We start from the raw sequence: 17,882 nt of genomic DNA, 5'->3' as shown, positions 1-17,882 counted from the left end.
AAGGCTCAGAATCCAGGCCTCAGGCTTGAATGGAATTATAATTAAAAGGCTAATTTATGTGACTCTTTGAGTTCCATTCACCCAACTCACCACTGCTGCATAACCCTCCTAAAATACAGCTCTGATGTACCCACTCTCCTGCTCAAAAGGCCCTCACCAGCTCTGCAGCCCCTACCAAACCCAGCCCACAGTCCCTAGATGACCTCAGAGGCCCCCCACATCTGGTTCCCGCCCTGACTCTCCCTGCTTCAGCAAACTCCTCACTCTTTCTGCATCTGCCACTGCCCCCTGCCCTTCCTCACCCTGCTCCTCTGCTGGGATCCTTCTGTTTCCACACACCCCAAAGCCACCCATACTTCCAGCCACTACCAGTGACAAGATCCCACCCACTCACTCTGACCCTCATCTCCCTTTCCTCACCTCGTCACCTCTCCTTTCCCTGAACGTGCTTGTACGTTGGTCGCTGTCAAATGCAGGAGTTCAGGGCATCCTACTGGAAGGGGTTTTCTGAGGGGCAGGTGTGCCCTCCTAACTTTTATCCAGCTTCGACTGCCCTCAGCAGTGTCCTGCACATTATTCAGAAACACTGAGTGCTCCCTGGTAAATGCACGAATGCCCGGAGTGTCCTGGTCTGACTCTGCCAGAGTTGGCTCTTTCCCACACACGCACCCAGAGCCCTGCACGGCCAGGGCTGAAGATACTTGTGGCTGACACTGAACCTGGTGAGGGTTTCCTATAGGTGTGGGGTTCCTGACTCCTCAGAGAATCCCTCCCCTCAGCAGGGATCCCTGTCCCAATTGCTCGTAAATGCTTCGTGTGGCACCTGTGTTGAGGTGGAACTCAAGCTGTCGGTGGTGAAGCTCACTACCTTTGAGATCAGTCTGGTTGCCTGGGTTAAAGTGTAGGTGCTACTGTGGTCTCCATGTCACAGGGAGGACACTGAGCCCGTAGGGTTTAAGGGGCTTGCCCAAGGTCACCCAGCTTGTGAGGAGCTGGAATTCAGATCCACCCTTATCCATGGCACACTATATCCACAACTTCACCCACAGCCTCTGAGAGAGGGAACTTGTAGTGTTGACGAGGGGGCTCCCAGATCTTGTAAATCATGTTCATTCTGCATGTTTGCATCCAGCACTGGTGCAGCAGATTCCTGCCCCTTTGTTTGCATCCCTCCATTTATACGTTCTTGTTTTTTGCTCCAGAGCACTACTAAAAATGTGTCAGAATGAGATTTTATTCTGTAATTGCCACTGTGTGATGAAAGCTTTGCTAGCCTGCTTGGGATTAAGGAAAACTGATTGGGAACACCCTGATTACCCCTGTGAAATAAGTGGTCAAGGCCTGCATCAGATGTAGAAGGGGAGGGGCGGGACCTTTTCCTTAAAAGAAAAGATACGCCCTCAGAAGTGGCACTCTGCTCATTCAGTGTCCGTGTTTTTGCCTTGTAGAACTTGGAGGGTGAAGTCATTTTCCGATTGAGGGCACCAGGTAACACTTTTACAATTCAAGTCTGAGTCTCCCCGACTCCACGCTTGTATATCTGGGGGCTGGGGAGGCCCAATCAGGCTGCATTGGTAACCTGTCTCTTCCTGTGCTTTGGGCTTGGTCATCAACAGAACCACATGAAAAGCAATTCCAGGAGAGAATGAGAAAACTGAGGGGTAAACAGAGGCCTAAAGCAGACACGAGCAAAGGTGAGGAAAGCGTAAGTAGGGAAACGAGTTCCCTCAGGCCAGCGGAAGAGATAGAAGAAGAAGAAGATCGAGAAATCGAGTCCCCCACCACTCAGGAGGTGGTAGTAAGCCCACAGGAAAAGTCTGTACTGAGTGAAGAGATGGATGAGTCCAGAGAGGACTCTATTCCGGGATTAGAAGAAATGCAGGTTGAAAGAGACAGCTCCTTAAAATCACCCCCGAACCAGGCAAACATGATGGTTCATGAAGAAGAAGAGGAGGAGAAGAAGGAAAAGGTGGAGGAGGAGAGGGAGGAGGAGGAGGAAGAGGAGGAAGAGGAGGAGGAGAAAGACGAGGAAGAGGAGGAGGAGAAGGAAGAGCGTGAGAGTTCATCTATGGATGAGGTAGGCCAGCAGCGGATTCACTCTTGGGTATGGAAGGTGTGCTGTGTTCACTCCGTGTGTCCCTAGTACAAGCTGGGGTCCCCAGTGGCGCAGTCTCCACTGGGGTACATATAGAGAATAACAAATGTATGCACACCTTTTATTTTTGTCAGCAGGGATCCAATTCTTATCTCACAGCAATGCTTTTTAAAATTCACCTTCCTCTCCTCATATCCCATCTTACAACCTACTCTGAAGTCACCCCTCAACTTTCCTCATCCCTCCCTGGTCCTCCCTCTTTCCCAGCTCCTCTTTATTGTGTAGACCAACTTAGCCTCTCCATTCCTTCTCTCTTCCCATTCTCTGCTTATGTAAGAAAAAAGATCCATATCCAAGTTGGCAGATAGCTCTCCTTAGAGTGCAGGGAAGTAACTCTCATATTAATAAATCTTGTCCTCAAAACACATTCAAACTCACGGAACAGTAATTTGAATTCCATAATCATGAAATTGCAAAAGACTCTTTTCCTCTATTGCCGTGGAAGAATTGGCATATGAGACCTCTTTTTGAACAGGGACCCCAAACTCAAATGCCCACAGGCATGTAATAGAAAAGAGGGCTGGACACCAAGTGTAAAATAGTGCCACATGAGAGAGACTACTGTCTTAGTCCTTTCAGGCTGCGCTAACAGAACACCACAGACTGGGTGGCTTATAAACAACAGACATTTATTTCTCACAGTTCTGGAGGCTGGGAATTCAAGATCCAGGCGCTGGCAGCTTCAGTGTCTGGTGAGGGCCTACTTCTTGGTTCACAAACGGCTGCCTTTTTTCTGTGTCCTTACATGGTGGAAGGTGCAAGAGCTCTCTGAGATCTCTTTTATAAGGGCACTAACCCCATTCATGAGGGACGGCTCTGCCTACGTGACCTAATAACCTCCCAATGCCCACCTACAATTACCAACACACTGGGGATATGAATTTTGGAGGGACATCAACGTTCAGTCGATGGCAACCATGCAGCCATTATTCAGTTCCAGCCAACAATGCCCTGTGGGAATGTAGGCTCAGAATTGCCAGATTTTCTCATTTTTAAAAGAAATCAGAAATCCAGATTTTTAGGTGGAATTTCCCAATTTTAAAAGGCACTGTATGGGCAAAAAGCAATTATAGGCAAGATTTGTCCCACAGGTTTACAACCTCTGATGTCAAGGAACCTGTGGTAGGGATCACCAAGTCTGTTTGATGATGGCAAGTCTAAAGTCTTGTTTTCTGCTTAGGTCAGAGCCCAGGAAGAGAGTCTGGGAGCGGTCTCCCATGAGGAAATGGAGTCCTTCACAACCTCCAGTGGGAACACTTACTTTGTCTTCCTGCCCCTGGAACAAGAAGAGAGTAGCAAGAGGCCCCATTCCAACCTTTCTGCCATTCTCTTCAATGACACTTCCAGTGCCAAGGTCCTAGAACAAGTGATCATTCCGTCCAGACTAGTTTTAGAAATTAAGAAACAGTGAGTAAAAAACCCTTTTATTCTCATTCTCCTTGAGTTTTATTAACAAGGTGAAATAGTATAATGGAAGATTGGACTAGTTTCGATGGAAAAGAAAACACGTAGGTAACTGAGGGTAGAGATGAGAAACACAACACAAAGTAGCAGATGTCCAGGGATTTTTCTCAGTCACAGATATCCTCTGTGAGAGTGAGCCCTCTGCCTGTCCCAGGATGACTTGCTGGCCTGGGCCTTGTATCAATACATAAGAAACAGGGTTTTCCCTACAAGGTGTTTCTGGGTTCTAGATCCTGGCATGTCTGTTAATATTAGAGTTCCTTTTCTTTTTTAGGAAAATTATATAGATATAGACCATAGTTATGAGTATATCAGTATGGTATTTTGCTCTGGTTATGTGACACATTTAATGTAGAAAATTGAAAAAAGTACAATGAAGAATATAGAATAATTTTACCACTGAACATTTACCGCCCCTAACTCCCAAATTTCTTTCTGGTCCTTTATGTTTGAATTTGGAACAAATGTGAAAATTTGCATTTGGCTCTTGGATAGCATTTGCATTGCCCTCCTGATGCTACATTGTCATAGCTAGGACTAACCAGCTAGAGATCACCTGGTTAGTCTACCTCCCATGTTTACACATGGACAGGAGACCAGAGGCAGGGAGTAGAAGGAGTAAAGTCAGGCCTTCGGACTCTATTCTCCTTCACCTCAGCATCATCTCACCTTGAAAATGTCTTCTGACTTGAACCTCATCCTCCTCCTTCCTCTGTCACAGGCCGTTGTCTGCCCTCTCCATAGACCAGGGAATGAAGAAAAGCAAGGACCACCATCGGAGCTAATATTTATTGAGAAAGTTTAATACTCTCAATAACTATGAGAGGGGTACTGTAATTAGCTCATTTTACAGGTGATTCTAGAAACTGAAGCTCAGAATTAATAACTTGGACAAGATCTCTGAGATAGGAAGTAGTTAAATCCAGGATATGAACCTAGACCCTGTAATTCCAGAGTCTTGAACCAAACACTATGCCATCTGGCCTTGGGACCAGCCAAAAAAATAGTTCTGTGTTCAACGGATTGGATTTGAATGTTGAAGCATAGCATACATACCGAAAAGTATGGAAATTATGAGCATATAACTCAATTAATTACCCAAAGGGAACACACCCAGTAATCAGTACCCACAGGAAAGACAGCACTACCAACCCCCTTCATGTACCCATCTCACGTCACTGCCCTCCCTTACCCAAGGATAACAAATATTCTAACTTCTGAATTAGTTTTGCTTGTTTTTGAACTTATTTAAATGGAATCACATAGAATGTATTCTTTTATGTCCAGCTTCTTTTGGTGAACATGTGTATACATTTCTGTTAGATATATAACTAAGAGTAGAATTGTTGGGAAATTGACTTATATGTGTGTCCATCTATCTTTTGTTCCATCTGTCTCAGAGGAGATACAACCAAAAGATACTGCCAAAGAGGTTTCAAAAGTGGTTTTGTTTTAACAGTTTACAGCAATGTATGAGAGTTCCAGTTGCTCCACATCCTCACTTGGTTTTGTCAGTAGTTTTAATTTTAGCCATTCTGGTGTATGTGTAGTGGTGTTTCATTGTGGTTTTAATTAGCATTTTCCTGATGAGTAACAATGCTGTGTACCTTGTCATATACTTATTGGCCATTTAGTAATCTTTCTGTGAAATGCCTAGCCAAATTTTTTGCCCATTTTTTTTCTGGTGGATTGCCTATCTTATTTCTTATTAATTTATGTGAGTTATCTATCTCAGATATGAGTTTTTTGTTAGTTAAATACATGGCAAATGTTCATCCCCTCTCTGTGCTTGCCTTTTTTACTCTCTTAAAGGTATCTTTTGATGAACAGAAATCCTTTTAATAAGGTTCTAGTCATCAGTTTTTTTCACTAGGGTTAGGGTAATTTCTGTCTTATCTAAGATATCTTTGCTTGCCCCAAGGTCATGAAAATATTCTCCTGTGTTATCTACCATAAATGTTATAGTTTTAAACTTTCATAGTTAGATGTACAATTCAACTGGAATTGATTTTTGTTTATGTATGAGGTAGGAGTCAGATTCATTTCTTTCCCATATGGATAACAAGTTGACCCCAGGCCATTTGAGAAGACTCTCCTCTCTCCACTGCTCTGCCAGGCCTCGCATCACCACATCCCCCTGATTGATTACTGTAGCTTTATATTAAGTCTTATTATCTGGTGGTGTAAGTCCTCCAACCTTGACGTCCTCCAAGATTGTTTTGACTATCCTTGGCCCTTTGTATTTCTATATAAGTTTGAAATCAGCTCATCAGTTTCTGAAAGAAGACATTTGCCGAGCTTTTAATTGTTATTGTATTGGATGTGTAGATACATTTGGAGAGAACCAACATCTTAACAATATATAGCCAAGAAAATCACTCTACATTTTAACAGGGTGAAATAATAAACTGGGAAGAATATTTGCAACTCACATCTCAGTCAAAGGACCTCATGTTCCCAATACATAAAGAGATCCTTGAAATTAATAAGAAAAAAGGCAACTACACACTAGAATGATGGACAAAAGATATTAATGGACAGTACACAGAAAAAGAAATTTAGTAGTCTTAAACACATGAAAATATGCTCAATCTCAGTCATAATATGACGAAATTGTCAAATTCAAGAGTTTGACAATACATTCTGAAGCTATGGATAAATAGGAACTTTTATTCATTGTTGATGGGAGTTCAAGTTGCCTTGCAACAGAAGCAGTTTGGCCATATCTACAAGATCCACAAATGTATTTCAGGCTTTGATTCAGTAGTTCCCTTTCAGGGAATTTATCCTATAGAAATCGTTCTACACTTGACATATGTACGAGGTTATTCATTGCAGTCTTCTTTGTAAGAACAAATGGTTGGAAACCACCCAATGTCCTTCAGCAGGGGGTCTGGCTAAATGAAATATGGTCCACCCAAACAAAGAGATACAATGTAGTGGGAAATAAAATAAGGAAGAAGGAGTAGAAGGGGGAAGCACTTTAAGTATCAGTGTGGAAAGATATCTCCCTGGTCACAGTTGCTGACCCTCGCTGGTCTCTCCCTTAGGCTTCGAGCTGGCTTTTTTGAGCACTTAGAGAAGTGGTTTGACCAATGTGCCCTCAATGCCCGGGTCATCGTGGCCACGAAGATAGATGAGCTGGATTCAGAACTGGAGCTGCGTCTGCACCTGCACCAGCCAAGAGCCCAGTTCATTGAAAAGGACATCCACAACGTCAGGGCAGGTACTGCAGACCCCCGGTGTCTGTGCCATTGCAGCCCCAAGTTCATTAGCAGCTTGTACCACACAATGCTTAGCATGTTGTCATCACACGTTGGAAGATGTGCGTGAGGATTCGTACCTCCCAGGTTGGCAGAGAAGGTTGTACTCAGAATCCTCATTTAAGGTTTTTTTAAAGAAGGTGTTAGATGCTGAAATGAAGAGTATTGTCCTATTTTAGCTTTGTGGATCCCAGATATGCTCACACACCTGTCAGACACACACCTGCATGGCAGATGCCCTAGAGGCAAGCCTGTAGTTCAGGAATCAGAGCTAACAGGCTCAACCTGTCTAGCTGTGGGATTCTGGGCAGGTTACCTGACCTCTCTGATCCCTTCCTAACCTGCAGAGGGCATGCTGTTGGTGGTAATTAACTCTCCTTGAAATGGTACAGTGAGGAATCATGAGCATCTGGCATAAGCCAGAACCTCCAAAAGTGGTAGCCATTATTTTCAGCTTATAATTTTTAACACTTAAAAAGACATGCCATTTCTCTCTAAGGCAGAGGGCTCCATTAATTGGAGGGAGGGCACTTTTATTTGGATCCTTCAACGGCTCCTGTCAGGTTTTTACTCGAGTCACACTTTAAGCTCCATTATTGACCCTGAAAGCTTCCAGAGAGCCCCCACGTGACCCCACCCAGCCTCCTATTGCCTGGAGCAGCGAAAGAGTGTGGACTCCAGAGGCCCAATGCTTGTGGCCTTGGGAGACCAGCTTAACTTTTGGAACCTTGTTGCCCTCATGTGGGAAATGTGTGCATTAATTATAAATATAAACAAAGATGCTCCCTGAAGGCTGGTTTCCTTCCCCTTCCCTGGCTCCTGGCCCAGTGCATAATGTGAAAAACGAGGCTGGAGAAGCAAAGCCCCAGAATCCCACCATTTGTTTTTGGCAGAGCTGAGACCATAGCACTTCCTCCACTCCAGGCAGTAGGAGGTGAGATGAGGTGAGCTGGGACTCTCTGCTAACTCTAAAGGCCTATGATGGAGCTCTTGAAGTCCATTGTAACTGAGGCTCATTGGAAATGAGAAGCCACTGATACAAAGGGACACATGCCAACTGCCCAGCTTTGTGCTGGCTATTTTCTCCCAGGCCCTCGCATCAAGATCCCTGCCCTCCCCAACACCCATCCCACCTGCTCCTGGGGTGGGAGGTGCTCTCCGTCTCCCAGGCTTTGTTCCCTTCTGCTGCAGGCAGGGTATCTCCACCAGCAGGCACCTCCCTGATCACAGCCGGCCAGATCCTCCTCTCCAGTTAAAGACCCAGGGCTGTCTCACGTTGGCCTCCCTGAGATCTGTGTCCATTCCCAGGCCAGGCCCCGGGGAGGGCAGTGGGGACAGGGTAAGGGACCTTGGCCTGAAAGGTCCCTGCTCTGCAGCTGGCCCGGGAGAGGCACATCACTGTCCAGGAAAGCGCTGTCCTGAGCTGACTTGAGATCCTGGAGGGCCTCATTTCCCCTTGTCCTTTTCCAGCCGAACTCTTGCTTCACCAAGAGCGGCTGGACAGCCACTGTGCGGGGGTGATGGAGACGCTGAGGAAGGAGAGGATGATGTTCTGCCAGTTCCAAGAGGAGCAGAACATGAGGAGCAGAAACTTCCGGCGCAAGATTTACGACATGGAGCACATCTTCTTGAACGCCACCAAGAGCCAGAAGTAAGGGCACTGGGGGTCTCAGCTGTAGCCTCGTGTCCCTAGAATCCCAGCCAGGTGGCTGTTCTCAGAGGAGTGGTTCCCCCACCCCCTGTGGATAATAGAAGGGTCAGGGTTTCCAGAAGGGTTTTCACCTCTTCACAAGGGTGCAACTGTGAAGCGTCTGGCCGGGGGCTGGACGCTGGGGGTGGGGGAGCAGCCGAAGAGAGAAAAGGGTGCCCGTGGTCAGAGTGCAGGGGTGCAGATGATGTGCCCTGAAACGTCCATGGTGGGAAAGACCGCTCCTATCAGGGGAAGTCAGGAAGAGCTTCCTGCAGGAGGCCCTCGGGCCTGGGATGGAGAAAGGTGGGGAGGGGGCAGGGTTCTCCCGTTGGAGAGGAGCACTGGCCCAGCTCGAGGTGGGGATGCCCTGCTCTCAGGGCAGAGTGAGGGGTCCCGGGAGGCCCCTCAGGGATTTGAGGTGAGGCTCCTGTGTGCCCAGGGAGGCCTCCGTCAGGTCACCGGTGAGGAGCAGGTGCACACCTCCCAGGTGTCTGTACTGTGGTCAGGTACACAAGAGGGAGCTGGTTAGGGTGGACTTGGGTGTAAGGAGGAAACCTGCAGCCTGTTCTCTCAGGAAGTCCCGGGCTCCAGGAGCCACATCTGTGGGAGTGAGTTCGAGAGAGCGGGTGGAGGGAGGAGGGGGCGGAGCCAGTAGGACCTGGGGATTCTCTTAGCAATCTGGTGGCAGGGGCCAGACAGAGGAGAGGGCTGCCCTCTGGTCCAGCTCACTGAGAGCCCCACACGCACTGGCATCGTGAACTTCCTTCTAAGGCCTCTTTTTCTACCCAGAGAAGACAGGCAGTGGTTCTGGTGACCCCACAGCTGGGCATGGCCTGTGGAGCTCAAGCCACCTCCCAGGCTGCCCGCCCGTGCCCAGGTCACCACCCTGCCCTCCCGTGTCCCCCAGGCTGGTCACTCTCAGCAGCACTCTGCACCGGGAACTGCTCAGCTACGTCGACGTCGTCCAGGTGTCCCTGCGCAGCTTCCGCCAGTACCTGGAGGAGAGCCTGGGCAAGCTTCGCTACACCAACGTTGAGTTTGTCAGGCACTGCAGGTGACAGCCAGCATCTGGGGCCTCTGTGGGCCACTGGGCTTTCTCTATTGAGAGGTGGTCTTGTTTGCCCCTCCATTTTTTAATAGTAACAAAATATCCGTAACATAAAATGATCCATTTTAACCATTTTAGGTGTACAGTTCACTGGCATTAAGTACATTCACACTGTTGTGCAACCATCACCTCCATCCATCTCCAGAACATTTTCATCCTCACAAACTGAATCTCTAAACACTAACTTAAACACTAACTGCCCACTTTGCCCTCCCCCAGCCCCTGGGAACCACCATTCTATTTTCGGTCTCTATGAATTTGACTACTCTAGGGACCTCGTAGAAGTGAAATCACACCATATTTGTTCTTTTGTGTGTCTGTTTTTTGCACTTAGCATAATGTCTTCAATGCTCATCCGCGTCATAGCATCTGTCAGAATTTCATTCCTTCTTAAGGCTCAGTAATATTCCATTGTGTGGATGTACCACATTTTGTTTATCCATTCATCTCTTGATGGACGTTTGGGTTGTTTCCCTGCTTCTGTCCTTGAGCTACCTGCATTTGTTTTTCCATGATCTTGTACTTTTAATCTAAAGCCTTGTCAACCACAGTATTTGGACTGGGTGGAAAGGTTCAGGTCTGATCAGTGGCTTTTATTTCTCCCAAATTATTTTCAGATTGTTCTCAGAGGGAGGCAACTTTTCTTCCGAAGAAATTGACTCACTGTGTCATCGACTGGAGAAGGAAGCTGCCCGGATAGAGTTTGTTGAAAATTTAATCATGGTCAACATGGAGAAGATGGAGAGCGAGTACCTGGACCAGGTGAGCGGGCCCCACCACGACCTCTAGCCAGGCTCCTGTGATACCCGCTTACAAGGTGGTTGCCTTGCTCACTGCCTGATAGGCTGGTCAAGCCCCCTTTCCAACCATTAACTGAGCCTGTCCCCCTCTGCTTCTAAAGTCCAAAAGTTCCAAATTAAGCCCCACTTCTTTACTTTTTCTCTTTCTTTAAGGCTAATGATGTCATCAACAAGTTTGAAAGTAAATTCCATAACCTGTCTGTGGACCTTATTTTCATAGAGAAAATCCAGCGGTTGCTGACAAATCTGCAAGTGAACATCAAGTGTGAGGTAGGACAGATTCATTCTTCATCTGCCCCATGGGACTTGACGTTTATCACACACACCTGCATGCCAGGCACTGTCCCAGGTGCTGGGGATACTGGTGTGGTCTCTGCCCCATGGGACTTGCACTCCAGCCAGGAAGTCAGAGATTAAATCGTAATAGTTTCTAACATCCACTGAGTTATTATGCACCATGCAGCCTGCCAGTGGGCTTATTTTGATTAACTGTGTGAGTCCTCACAAGAGCTGTTTGGGGCAAGTACCGTTCTTATCCCCATTTTAGAGATAAAGAAACTGAGGCAGAGAGTCATTAAGTGACTTAGGGCAAGAACACAGAGTTCTTAAATGGTGGAGCCAAAATGTGAACCCAGGTCTGACTGACACCAGAAATTCAGGCCTTAACCATGCCAGGCCATCTGGGTTACAGAGGCCATGAGGGCTGTGTGAGGTGCGTGGGGACGTAGAGGAGAGGATTTCACCTGGACTAGGAAAGTGGTGTTTCCCAAGGCTTGATGGCGAAGGAAGAGCCAGCCAGGCAGGAGGGTGGGGAGCAGTGTCCTGGAGAGATCGTGAAAAAAATCCTGGGGAGCTGGAGCCAAGGGGAGAGAGAGCTCGAGCAAGAAAAAGTGGGGAGCAATGAGGCTGGAGCGGGGGCCAGGTCAGCAGGGCCGTGTGAGCTGGGCTCCTGGTGCTGGAGTGAGGGTCAGGGCAGTGTGGACAAGGGAAGGGTGCTATTTATTACAATTTTTTAAGCTGTATAATCTTGAAAAGTTTCTTCAAAAACATCACTTTGATGGTTTCTCTCTCTCGAATGTGTTGCCATTTTTACTTAACCATTCCTTTTTGGAGGAACATTTGGTGGGTTTCACTTATTATATACACAGTGGTGTGTTAGACATGCTTGCACTGGAAACTCTGATGATGTCCATAGGGTGCCTCCCAGAGCTGGAATTACTGGGTTAGAGCATGAATGTTTTAAGGCTCTTTGTACTTTCCAGGTGGCTTGTACAGACATCCCCTCACCAACAGGGCATGAGTGTGTCCTCCTAACGCCCTCAACCAGTACTGCAGGTCGCCAGTTTTATTTTTAAAACTTACTATTTGACAGTAAAAAAAAGTCCTTTAAATTTGCATTGATTGAGTTTCTGATACGACTGTGCATTTTTCCCCCTGATTTCATTTTTTCGGTACTTAATCCACCTCTCAGATAATGATTTGCCAAACATTTTCTTGATCAAAATAAGTATTCTAGAAACAAATCTCAGAACCTCTGGTTTTTCTAGGTGGCAAAATCCAATTTGCAAACAGATGGATTAAATTATTCTCTGGAACAGCTTCAAAGCAAGGTACAAATGTGCCGGAGCTCAAAGGGAGATAAAAAAGTAAGTGCTCAGTGGATGCTAAGCTATGAATAGTAAAGATGCATCAGTCCAGAATCGTAAACTGGAAATAAACTTACATCTGTGGTCAAGATTTCTACACTACCAGCGGGGCCTCTGAGCCTTCCTACTTAACCCCTGTTTTATTCAATGGAATTAAGGACGAGAAGAGAAACCAGCCATTGCCCCCGGCCCCTAGCACCTCCCAGGCAGACATCTCGAGGCCAGTGAGCACAGGGGCTTGAGTCTGGCCTCCCTCCCCCTCTGATGTCACCAGGCCTCCCTCCCTGTCATTGGTACGCAGCCCTGGATGAATAACAGAGGCAGGACTCTGCCCTCTGAACAACCACCTTTTGTTTGATTTTCCTTTTGTTTTGACCATTGCACATAAACTGGTTACTTCCATTTTCTGTGTATAAGCTGTGAAAAGTCCAAATTGGAGCGAAGTCCGGGAGAAGCGAGGTTCCAGGTGCCTGCCAGGCCCTGACCAGCGCAGCGGGTCTCTGCGTGTTTACGTTGCTGACTTGCTTGTTTTTCTGCCTCTAGTGCATGTCTCTGTCCCTTGTGCCACCTGCACCCTGGCCACTCCAAGTAATCTTTTCTCCACAGTTCAACCAGGCACTCGAGAACCAGATGTCCTGGCCAGGGGTTCTGTCTTCCATTTCAGTGACTAAGTTGAGGTTTTATTGTTATTAGCACTGAGAGGACATTTATTTTTCTATCTTTACTGCTTTTTCTTGCATAGTTACATGTGCTTGGTGAAAAAAGTTCGAACATCCACAAAGCACAGAGTGGAGGTCCCGTGTAACCTCTTGTGTTTTCGTGCAGATGTTTCTACACATACACGGGGGGAGCAGGGGAAAACCAGCTTAATCTGCTGTGACCCCTTCAGCAGGCCCTTTAGGGACAACTCTCTCTCTTCAGAGCAGAAGCATTTGCTCTCCCACATTTCCTCACTTCCTATCTGATGTGTCAGGGCACTGGGCAGGGTACCAGAGGGCTTGCACAGACCCTGGCATGGGGTGGGGAGCATGAGCTTGAGCAGGCGGGTGGCCCTGTGTTGGCAGAGGACACTGGTTGGACACTTCTGCCGGGTGGTGATCAGGAGACGGAAGCAATGCATCAGATGCTCGGTGAAGGCGGTGGGGACCAGGGAAGGGTGTGGCCAGGGCCGTGTGCTCAGTGCCACGTTAAAGAAGACCTTCTGGCTGCTGGGTGCAGAAAGGCAGGGAGGCAGGTAGGAATGAGGCAGAGTGCCAAGACCAAATAGTGTCACCACTCGAGACTCCAGCAGGGACATGTTCCAATCCCGGGGTTGAGCAGTGGGGGAATGGGCGAGATTCAGGGTGCATTGGAAATGAAGGGAGTGGGAAGAGGCCAAGGCGCCACCTGGCCTGGGTCATCCAGTAGGTCAGTGAGCCATTCAGGGAGCAATGTGTGGGGACCACTGAGCGCTGTGCGGGCTGCTTGGGGAAGGTGAACATCCTCACGGGTGCTTCCCTGCCCCCTGCAAGGTATGGTCTGTGGGATTGTTGCTCTAAGGGGTCATGTATTTGACGTATTTGATCTGATAGCCAGATCACCCTCCAGAAAGGCTGTGGCCATTTCACTCCTACACACCCTCGCCATCTTGGGCCAAATATTTCCTTATATACGAAGAACATTAGAACTAAAAGAGATCCTAAGGAACATTCTGTGTCCCCATCACACTGATGGGGAGACTAAGTAGAGCAAGCTTAAATCATTTGCCCAGAACAAACCCATAGAACCAGGAATAGAACTCCCGATGCCCCATCAGGGAAGGATCCACTGCGGCAGTGGAGCCGCCTGAGAGAGCCAGCCCAGGGCTCCCCACTCCCACAGGGCCCTCCCTGCAAGTGAGGGGCCTCCATGGAGCCAGGAGGTGTCCTTGCCAGCCAGCCGGTTCCTGCAGTTCACATGGAGTCAGCCTGCCTGCCCTCAGCCTGCTTCCTGTGGCTTTTTTCCTCCATGTTCGCACTAGATAGTGACCACAGAAGACCTCCTTGGCCTTGTTCGAACTTGGAAAGAAAAACTGAGCCCAAGGATTCAGTATCTCAACTGCAAGCTGGACGTGGTATCCGTGACTCAAGTGGTCTTTACCGTAAGGAACGGGATGGGGCGGCCATGGGGAAGAGCGGCTGAGCTGTTGGGTCCGGGCTCCCAGGAAACCCGCAGGGCTCAGCAGAGTCCAAGGCAAGAAGATCTCCCAGGCCACTGCTGGACGTCAGGCCTGCTGGGATGCCTCAGAAAGGCCATAGACTGTGGAGTCAGATCTGGGTTCAAATCCCAGATGGGTCACTTCCCTGCACTGGTCTCTTAGGAGACCCCTCACCTCCCGGCAGCACCTCCTCCCGCCATCAGGGCCCACCAGCTCTCAGGGCCCACCAGCTCTCAGGGCAGCCTCACCTCTCAGCCTCTTCCTTCCCACCTGCTGCCATGAGCAGCCACCGGCTTCTCCCCACCCCACCCCCATGGCCTTGTCCAAGACCCCCGTCTCTTGCCTGCGTGGCTGCCCTTATCTTCTCACTTCCCCCCATGATCCATTCCCGGAGCTGCAGCCAGACCTCATGTTGGACAAGGCCAGTCTGCCCGTGTCACTCTCCTGCCCTTGGGATAAAATCCAGACCCTTTACCTAGACCTGCGCAGCAACCTCCTCTAAGGTCTGCCCTCCGTGGGCTCTTCATTTCTCTGGCCCCCCTAAGAGGTCTCTTCCCCCAGGCCTTCTCTCACCCCCTGGTTTCGGTGGCATGTCCCACTTCCCCATGAGCCCCCAGACCATGCAGTGAGGTCTCCCTTTTAGGAGCTGTCTCCCCTAGACGGTGTGCCCCAAGAGGGCAGAAGCTGTCGCCCTCACCCCACCCTCTCTCACCAAGCTTTAAACACCAGAGGTGCTCACAGCTGCCAGAAGGGCTGTGACAGAGCCAATGGTAGCATAAGCGGACACCCCTCAAGTTCTGCTCTGGCCACCCTTAGGCCCTGCCTCTCACTGCCACGCTCTGAACCAGCCCTTCCTTCTTTGGGGAGGCTCTTCCCGCCGTGCCACTAGCACTAAGCTTCCATCACACCATCAGTACTGCGCCCCACGAGATGAAACTTAGGAGTCCAGCTGGAGTCCTTCCCTTACGGTGCTGACAGTCTAGCACTGAGCCAAGATGCAGGATAAAATAGGGGACAGTTCAACTAAGCACTCATGGTGGGCCACCACTCCCACCCTTTCTCTAAGGTCCAACTCGAGGTGGAGGTGGCCACTCACTCATCCATGCACTCATTCACTCACTTGTCCATTGGTCAGAAACACTGCCTGGGCACATCTACAGGTGGCCTTACAGGTCCGTGACCCTCAGCCTCAGGGAAGACACTGGAACTTCCCCTTCATAACACTGGCCCCATTTTTGACCATTTATCTGTGGTCAAATAAATGTCTTGTCTCTCTGACCAGACTGTAAGCTCCATGAGGGTAAGGGTCACATGTGGCCTCTTCATCCTGTGTCCCATACCCAGGCAGAGGCTTGCAGAAAGCAGGCACTCAAGAAACATTTTTGAAGCATGCACGTGTGAATGAATGAATGAATAGTCCTCTGAGGTAGATATGATCACTGCTATTTCACGGAAGGGAAAAGGGAGGCTCAAAGAGGTCAGGCAGCTGGCCTCCAGCCACAGCACCTGGGCAAGGTGGTGCTGGGACGGGAAACCCAGCCTGCCTGCCTGCCTGCCACCCACACAATTGGGCCCTGATCTTTGGCCTGCAGGACAACATCTTGACCAACCTGGAGGTAAAGAGTGACATCCTGGTGTCTTCAGAAGCCCATGAAGAAGAGGCCAAGGTAGACGTGGTCACCCCCGAGTCCTTCACCCAGCCAAGCCGCATGGGGAAGTCCATGATTGAAGACCCAGCTGTGGAGGTGGTCAGGAGGATCCTGCAGTGAGTGGCCTGGGTGTGCACAGTGGGGCCCTGAGCCTTCGGGATCCAGCCTCCATGTGAGCCCACCCTTGACAGCTGTGACCTTGTGTGGGGGCTTCTCCTCTCAAAGCCTCAGCTTCCTCCTCTGAAGTGGGGCTCACGATTGGGCAGACTCACGTGGCATCGTGGGCTAACTGGGATGGTGCCCAGTGCCTGGCCTGAGCTGCGCTCGTGGTCACTGGGGAAAAGCTCACATCCTTTCCTTTGGTTTCAGATTTCCTGACTCAAAATGTCCAACCCAGCAGTGTGACAAAGAGCGGTCCCAAACAGGTAGAGGCAAACAGGTCTCAGGGCACCGGTGGTGGGGCAGCTGGTGGTGCCACCCGGCCCCACCTCACCTTGGATCCTCTGTTCTTGTCCTGGGTGCTCGTCACCCAAAGGCTTGAAGCGACTCCGGAACCGGGCAGAGCACTCCGTGAAGAAGGGCTTGTCCACTGCCAGTGCCACTTTGGCAGCGAGGTAGAAAGGCTAGGCTGCCTGCGATCTCCCCTCCCCAGACCCCACCCCGCCACCCTTTACCAGACCATGTCCTCAGAGTGCACCTCCTGTGCTCACAGCCCTGACACTCCAAGGGACCCCACGAGGGGCCGGCTCTGACAGCGGCTTTAGACTGGTCTGTGCTCATCCCCACCCAGTGGCTTGGCTCGCATGGCCTCCCACCCTGGGAACCTGTCCGGGAGTTGGGTGGTTTTCCACGGTATTGTTTGGCTTCCTGGATTGCCACTAGAAATAGTGATCTGTCCTCCTGCAAGTCTGACTTCCGCAGGCCGGCTTCCTGCGTTTTTTATTGTAGCTAAGGGGCTGGTGTCCTGGGCAGGTTGTTGCAGCTTATGGGCCAGAGTTCTCTATTTATATATGGTCCAGCTGTTGTCCATTTGTATATTCAGTCTCTCAGTGGTTACCAATGACGTACATGTTGCTAGGGCTGCCAGATAAAAATTCAGGATGCCCAGTTAAATTTGAATTTCAGATGAACAGCACATAATATTTTTAATATTATATATGTGTGTCCCAAATATCGCATGGGATGTTCACTAAAAATTTCTCATTGCTTATATGAAATTTGAGTTCTTTTAAAAAATTTATTGTTGTATAGTTGATTTACAGTGTTGCATTAAGAAATTCAAGTTTAACTTGTATTTTTATTTGAAAATTTGGCAACCCTACATGTGGCTCAACCTATTTTTCTTTGGGTCCTCACCACAGAAAAGGATACAGATTTCTGGGCCCGAGCACCTCTGTCCCTTACCCACTCTCGGCAGCCTTGTGTGGGTTTCAGTGGTCAGGGCTTCAGCCCCGAGATAAGGCTGTCTCCAGAGCTGCCGAGGGGGAGGGAGCACCTCAAAGCGCGGGGCCGCACAGGCAGGCCCGGGTGGGGCTCACGCAGGCTCAGATCTGCCTGTGTTTATCTCCAGCCTCCAGAGCACTGACCCACCTCTGCCCCACAGCATCACACGGCATGCCAAGCCCAACAGACTAGATAGAAAGTACCAGGTGCTCGGAGACAAGCCACCTCCTCCGGCGGAGTAAGTGTCAATGCCATGTCCTTTAACTCCATTTTAACCTGTTGTCTTTGTCAGGGGACAGCTAAATCTAACTCAGCTAAGGGAAATAGGAAGTAGGGGGCAGAGCAGGAGAGGTCGGCAAGGGGACGAGTAAGGGTCAAGATTGGTTTGTCTCAGCCTAACTCACCTAAATTTATTGAGAGATATTTCCACCAAATTTAGACGTTCACCAAGAAGACCTTCTTTCCTTTGAACAATAAGTTCATTTCTA

General features: G+C 49.1%; 1 protein-coding gene across 2 annotated transcripts in view; it reads left to right on the top strand.

Moving 5' to 3' along the window:
* Positions 1–17,882, top strand: part of CCDC180 (coiled-coil domain containing 180) — a 54,845-nt gene that overhangs the window by 22,311 nt on the left and 14,652 nt on the right. The window contains exons 16-29 of one of the 2 annotated variants that reach the window (XM_061201120.1): positions 1,449–1,488; positions 1,617–2,077; positions 3,336–3,562; positions 6,670–6,845; positions 8,353–8,533; positions 9,480–9,626; positions 10,298–10,442; positions 10,634–10,750; positions 12,028–12,126; positions 14,126–14,245; positions 15,895–16,067; positions 16,321–16,376; positions 16,487–16,565; positions 17,522–17,632. In XM_061201120.1, coding sequence (XP_061057103.1) covers positions 1,449–1,488; positions 1,617–2,077; positions 3,336–3,562; positions 6,670–6,845; positions 8,353–8,533; positions 9,480–9,626; positions 10,298–10,442; positions 10,634–10,750; positions 12,028–12,126; positions 14,126–14,245; positions 15,895–16,067; positions 16,321–16,376; positions 16,487–16,565; positions 17,522–17,632 — 2,132 coding nt within the window. The remainder of the gene's footprint in view (positions 1–1,448; positions 1,489–1,616; positions 2,078–3,335; positions 3,563–6,669; positions 6,846–8,352; positions 8,534–9,479; positions 9,627–10,297; positions 10,443–10,633; positions 10,751–12,027; positions 12,127–14,125; positions 14,246–15,894; positions 16,068–16,320; positions 16,377–16,486; positions 16,566–17,521; positions 17,633–17,882) is intronic. The other variant, XM_061201121.1, reaches the window with a different exon arrangement.

Source organism: Eubalaena glacialis, chromosome 9 (genome assembly GCF_028564815.1).
Source record: "Eubalaena glacialis isolate mEubGla1 chromosome 9, mEubGla1.1.hap2.+ XY, whole genome shotgun sequence".
Lineage (NCBI taxonomy): Eukaryota > Metazoa > Chordata > Mammalia > Artiodactyla > Balaenidae > Eubalaena > Eubalaena glacialis.
The sequence above is the reverse complement of the archived record's forward strand: the minus strand, read 5'-3'. Positions and strand labels throughout refer to the sequence as shown.